Consider the following 6,043-nt stretch of genomic DNA (forward strand, 5'->3'; position numbering starts at 1 on the left):
ATATGTACCAAAACATAGACCACGCATGTAAGCCGTAGCAGCATTTATTAATTTGTAAACAGACGAATATGCTCTTCAATTTGGAGTCTTTATTAATCTTATCTATGGGGGGCCTATCACCTATGGCTATGGCACAGCATAAACGGCTCCCTCACATTTTCTTTTTCTTTTTCTTTTTTTGAAAGGAAGTACACCCTCACATTTTCTCAATTATATTATATTATAGTAAGTTATATCGTTAGCCTAGTTTGTGTGGCCCGCTCTGAAAAAGACAATATTATCAATTGCTCGTACGTGGCAATGCCTAGTTTAGTCAGACTATTCGCATCAAAAGTAATGCATCATGGCCGCCTTTTTGTCAAAGAAAACGATTCTTACGTATGGTATTTCAATTTTTTACCGATTAATTTTTAAATTATACTCTAATCTAATGTTAAATATATTTTAAATGTTAAGTACATTCTAAGTTAATTTCTTTATGTGTAAATTCATGAATTTTAAACTTAAAAAATATAAAAAGACTCAATTATAATTTATTACATTTGTATGTAATTAATATTTATGAATGTGAGCAACATATAGTTTCTTTTTTTAAATTGAAAATTTTCAAAAAAGAATCTAATAATATTAAACTTAAATAAAAACATCTCAACTTATATATGTATATATATATATATATATATAATTTTAGTTACTATTAATTGTAACTATATATAATACATATCATATTATGAACTATTATATGATATTGAAGCCAAAAACAAATTGGGCCATTCAATTACAATCAGATCATAGAAATTAGATGATACTTTTTTGTAGTGTATATAATGTCTATGGTTCGAAATTAACCAACTTTCCCATTTCCCACTATTTATCTATAATTTTAAAAAAATAAAAATCATAGAGATTAGATTAGACTTTAGAGGACAGTTAATGGTGCTAAGCTTTTTTTTGATGAGGTGCTAGGCCTTAAATGGTAAAAAGATAAACATGCACTGAGCCAAATATAATCTCTAGAGAATTAATACGAAGGTGGCTGTTATTTCCCACTATAGACTAATAGAGCATTGATGATTTTCATTGTTGGTGGCTAGATTCTACTACAAAAGCGAGTTACATTGGATGAATCATGAAAGTATGAAACCGTAAAAAATTAATCTTCTACTTCTACAGCTGGCGTTGAAAGCTTTGCATTAATTAAGGAATCGGTGAGAAGAAAGGGTAGAGTTGGAAAAATAGGAAAAGATTGCATGAAAGAACTCGTTAATAGAGGCCAAAAACAACAGGACGCTTGGCGTGGTGGTGCAACCATTTATTACCAAATGTTCTTCTTCCTAGTCCCAACCTCAAATCTGAAAAACACGTTCTAGTTCATCCATGGAGTTCTTGTTTTCATTGTAAATAAAAGCTTTCCTCAGCTAGAGAGCTTAATAGAGAGAGATCATGGGGAGTGTTGGTGACAGAAAGTGGTGTGGTTGTGCATGTGATTTGTGGTCATCATCATCATCATCATCATCAGCATCAGTGAAGATTTTGTTGTGTATGGTTTCACTGATTGTGGCATGTGGGTTTGTTTCTGTATTGGGTCCTCTAGAGTCCAATTGGGTTTTCTTGTCGTCGTCGTCTTCTTCTTCTTCAGCAACTGGGGCTGGGGCTGTCACTTCTATGAAGAATATTCATGTGAATGATAAGAAAGAAGCTATCTCAGATGACTCTGTGCTAAATCGCTCATCTACTCCTCCACAAACTATAGAAGCTATACGAGTACAACTTGTAAGAACTCTTTCTTTTTTTCTTTTTTCTTTTTTTTTTTATAAAGAAAATTAATATACAAATGATATAATTTCTAAGAAAATATATGATATCTGTTTATGATAATTGCTCTTTTATGTTGTTACTCTTGTTTGGTTTCCATTTTTACAAGCAAAATCTTTTTTTTTTTTTAAAGTCTTCTTTGGTTATCACTAAGAAAATTGTTTTGAGGACCATGTTGAGCAATCTTAAATCTCAAAAATATTGCTTAGAAGATGGATTATCATATATGAAATTCTAAAATTTGTATCCTCCACCTTCAATTTTATTTCTTTAATTTATACTGTAATATTGCTTTTGTTACATATGTCATGATTTTTGTTAGTGCAAACTTTGAATTTCATTAAAAAATTCTATATGTGATCATTGAAGTTTCCCAGAGTAAAGTTTATTGTTTTACTAAGAATTTCGTAAAACCATGTGAAGTCAAAACGTGTTGTCTTTGGCAGGCATGTTTGATTGTTGTCTCGAATAATGTTCTCTATATTGTTTTATATATTTTTATTGAATTTTCCTCAAAAGAAAATAATTTGGGTTTTCTATTTAATAAATTAGACAATTAGTCTGTTTCAAATTTGTATTTTAAAGAAAAGTAGCAGTTATGCTTAAGTTGATATAAGCATTTCTTCTCCAAAAAAGAAAAAAGAAAAAAAGGTTGATAAGCATTTGGTGAATGGTGTAATTAAAAGGTAATAAAAGATTTTAAGCTAGCAAAGGATTTATAGTTTTTTTTTTCTCAATGAATATGGAAGTTTTTTCTTTAAATGAATATGGAAGTTAAAGATTTTACTTTTATGACACTATTGAATTAGAGAAGCATAGAGAAACCAAAGGAACCATCTTCTCATATCGTTGCATTGATTTTTGTTTTTCCTTTTTAGAAAAAAACTAAGGTATTCCCCTTTTTATGTGGAGCTAAAAAGCAAACTTGGTATTCCTGCATGATGTGACGCATTCGTTTTACATTGCAAAACAATAAATAGAAGAAAGTGAACATTTTCTGAAATGTCTATCAACTGTGCCTTTCATCTATGTTATTTGTACGGTTAGCAAAAAAAAAATCTATGTTATTTGTACATTTTTCAATTCTTATTGGAACGGAATATTATTTTGGAATTTTTTTTCATTTCATTTTGATGTTAACTTTTTTAGTATTTTATTTGTTAAAGACAAAAATTGAAGCTTTCTTTTAAGTAAGAAGTGTATTGAAATTACCCAACCCAAATGAATTTGATTGAAGCAAAATTTCTTTTTTATTGATGTTAACCATAAATTAATTGGACAGAATGGGACTAAGGAAGGCATCTACAATTTTTCTGTGCCTGGACCCGGTATTTTTCCTCCCATGAATGAATCTTATGACCCAGTACTCGAATCTCCTGATCCACTCTTGAAAGCTAGACGAGATCACAGCAATTTAGATACACTTGAAGCCGGTCTTAGTAGAGCTCGAGCTGCAATAAGAGAAGCTAAACGTGCAAACCAAACTCAAGATCCTGGCTTTGTTCCACTAGGTCCTATGTATAGGAATGCCAATGTCTTTTACAGGTACCCCGATTGAGGTTTATTAAGCTTTCATTCATTCTTTTGGCGAAGTTGATTTGTGTTGTTAAAATTACTGAAAAGTCTGAATTTTGTATGTCATTTGTCTTGGTAAATTTAGGCACACACCCATAGGGACATGATCACATGAACTTGCAATCTCACCTACCACCCTACCGTTATAAGTGATGGAGGTGCCATTTGACGCAAAAGTCATTGGCCAATTCAATTCACTAGAATTGAACTTGGGCTTCAATTACTTGAGAAGTAACTGAATTTATTAAAGAACATTTACTAGGTATAGACCTCATGAAGAATGAAACATTATAAATAAGGCTTCAGCAGTTGGGCATACAATAACTTTCTTGGGTAAAAAGTACCATCCAAACTTTGTATTATAAATTATAATTAAATTAAATGTTCAATTTCTTTCCATGTTACCAGTTTGTTGGTGGTTTTTTCCAATCATGTAATATGAAACAGAACATGCCCTACTACAACAAACTCATCATTCAGTGCTGCATAAGGGATCTTTTAAGTTAGAGCATATTAGCTCTAATTCTGCTTTCTAATGCAGTAACACTTCTCTGTAATCACTACAGGAGTTACTTGGAAATGGAAAAGCAGTTCAAGATTTATGTCTATGAAGAAGGGGAGCACCCATTGTTTCATAATGGTCCTTGCAAGAGCATATATTCCACGGAAGGGAATTTAATCCACGGGATTGAGATAAATAACCAGTTCAGAACCAGGGATCCTGAGAAAGCACATGTGTTCTTCCTTCCCTTCAGTGTGGCAATGCTGGTCCGATTTGTCTATGTGCAAAACTCACATGATTTTGGTCCCATTAAACACACTGTTATAGATTATGTCAATATCATTTCAGGAAAATACCCCTATTGGAATCGAAGCCTAGGAGCTGATCATTTTATGCTTTCTTGCCATGATTGGGTAAGGACAGCTGCTTTACTTTCATAACTAACATTCTTACGAAGTCCTTCTTGCTTTCTGTCCAAGTATGAGGTTCATATACTAGAAGTTTAAAAAGTTATTATTGATAAATTACCACTTTCTCTAAACGTTTTGCTCCAAAGATTAATTGTTAGGAAATAGCGAATTTAATCATTTAACCATTGTTCTGATAATAATATTTGACCAACTATTGTTTGATTTCAGGGGCCAGAAGCGTCCCGTGCCACTCCTTACCTACACAAAAACTCCATTCGTGTTCTTTGCAATGCTAATACATCCGAGGGATTCAACCCCACTAAGGATGTGTCCTTTCCAGAGATCAATCTCCAAACTGGTTCAATAGATGGATTTATAGGCGGTCCATCCCCATCTCACCGTCCAATCTTGGCTTTCTTTGCTGGAGGGCTCCATGGCCCCATTAGACCTGTCCTCCTTGAGCATTGGGAAAACAAAGACGAAGATATACAGGTGCATAAGTACCTTCCAAAAGGGGTATCCTACCTTGACATGATGAAAAAGAGCAAGTATTGCATTTGTCCAAGTGGCTATGAAGTTGCCAGTCCAAGAATTGTTGAGGCCATTTATGCAGGGTGTGTTCCTGTGCTGATTTCAGATTATTATGTTCTACCATTTAGTGATGTTTTGAATTGGAAGTCATTCTCTGTTGAGGTTCCTGTGAAGGATGTTCCCAACTTGAAGAAAATACTAATGAGCATTCCTACAAGGCAGTACATTAGGATGCAAAGGAGAGTGGTACAAGTAAGGAGACATTTTGAGGTTCATTCTCCACCTAAGCGTTTTGATGTCTTTCATATGGTCCTACATTCTGTGTGGCTTAGAAGACTGAATGTTAGGGTCCGAAATAATGTTCATATTTTGTAATTGGTTCGTGTATCATCAACTTGGAACAGTTTCACGAAGGTTATAAGTTGAACCATCTAGAATGGCAATAGGCCATGTAGAGAAGCAGAAATGTTAGATTTTGGAATTCTTTACATTTTGATTAACTAGTTAAGTGTAAGAAAAAAAAAATTAATTTGTCCTTTTGTTGGATAAAATATAGCTGTGGTTGTATGCAGTCCTTTTTTGGACGCACATCTAAGAACTATGCATATTTTTAAGTCATAACAACATAGGGGTATTTGTTTGGTAGGCAATTGACACTAGAACATACTCTTACCCTCACAGGTAAATAATACAACTTATCTAAAATTTTCAATTCATTCGTTATCATTTTAGATTCTGTGTGAAATGACGGCCATTGTGGCTTGGGTAATGGATATTTTTTTCATTCTTCACCCAATTATTCGTCTAGTGAACCATGTTCAAATGACGATATTCTGAATAACTATTATCAGTACTCTGTTAAGGTGATAAACCATGTTGCAACTGATGGTATTCATCTATTTTTTTTTTTAATTATAAAAATGATGAATAATTATTTATATTATATATAAGAGAGTTCATCTATTTTAATTAGACTTTTATGTTATCAAAAAAACCCTTATTAATAAATGGTAACTTCCTTTAGAAATAGTATCATAAATGTCAAATAACAAATTTCATTTTGAATTCAAAAAAAGAATATTCCTAATATTTTAAATATTTTCCCCTTCACGTTTTAAAAAGAAATTAAAGGTTACTGCTTATCTATAAAGTTTATCATTTTTATTTGTTTAAAAAATATATTTTTAAATTATAATAGATGCAAATTATT

At 32.2% G+C, this 6,043-nt stretch overlaps 1 protein-coding gene across 1 annotated transcript; it reads left to right on the plus strand.

Moving 5' to 3' along the window:
- Positions 1-1,223: 1,223 nt before the first annotated feature.
- LOC142610056 (putative glycosyltransferase At5g03795) lies at positions 1,224-5,428 on the plus strand. Its single transcript, XM_075781768.1, has 4 exons — positions 1,224-1,773; positions 3,098-3,360; positions 3,957-4,305; positions 4,531-5,428. Exons 1-4 carry the CDS (start codon positions 1,444-1,446, stop codon positions 5,206-5,208), a joined length of 1,620 nt encoding a protein of 539 aa, XP_075637883.1. The 5' UTR covers positions 1,224-1,443; the 3' UTR covers positions 5,209-5,428.
- The last annotated feature ends 615 nt before the right edge of the window (positions 5,429-6,043 follow it).

This window comes from Castanea sativa, chromosome 9 (genome assembly GCF_040712315.1).
Source record: "Castanea sativa cultivar Marrone di Chiusa Pesio chromosome 9, ASM4071231v1".
NCBI classification, from domain to species: Eukaryota; Viridiplantae; Streptophyta; class Magnoliopsida; order Fagales; family Fagaceae; genus Castanea; species Castanea sativa.

Excerpts from the sequence above, each read along its gene's own strand:
- LOC142610056 (XM_075781768.1), top strand. The coding sequence starts at position 1,444 with ATGGGGAGTGTTGGTGACAGAAAGTGGTGTGGTTGTGCATGTGATTTG. Across the intron at positions 3,361-3,956 it reads AATGCCAATGTCTTTTACAG|GAGTTACTTGGAAATGGAAA; the intron begins GTACCCCGATTG and ends TAATCACTACAG. Across the intron at positions 4,306-4,530 it reads TGCTTTCTTGCCATGATTGG|GGGCCAGAAGCGTCCCGTGC; the intron begins GTAAGGACAGCT and ends GTTTGATTTCAG.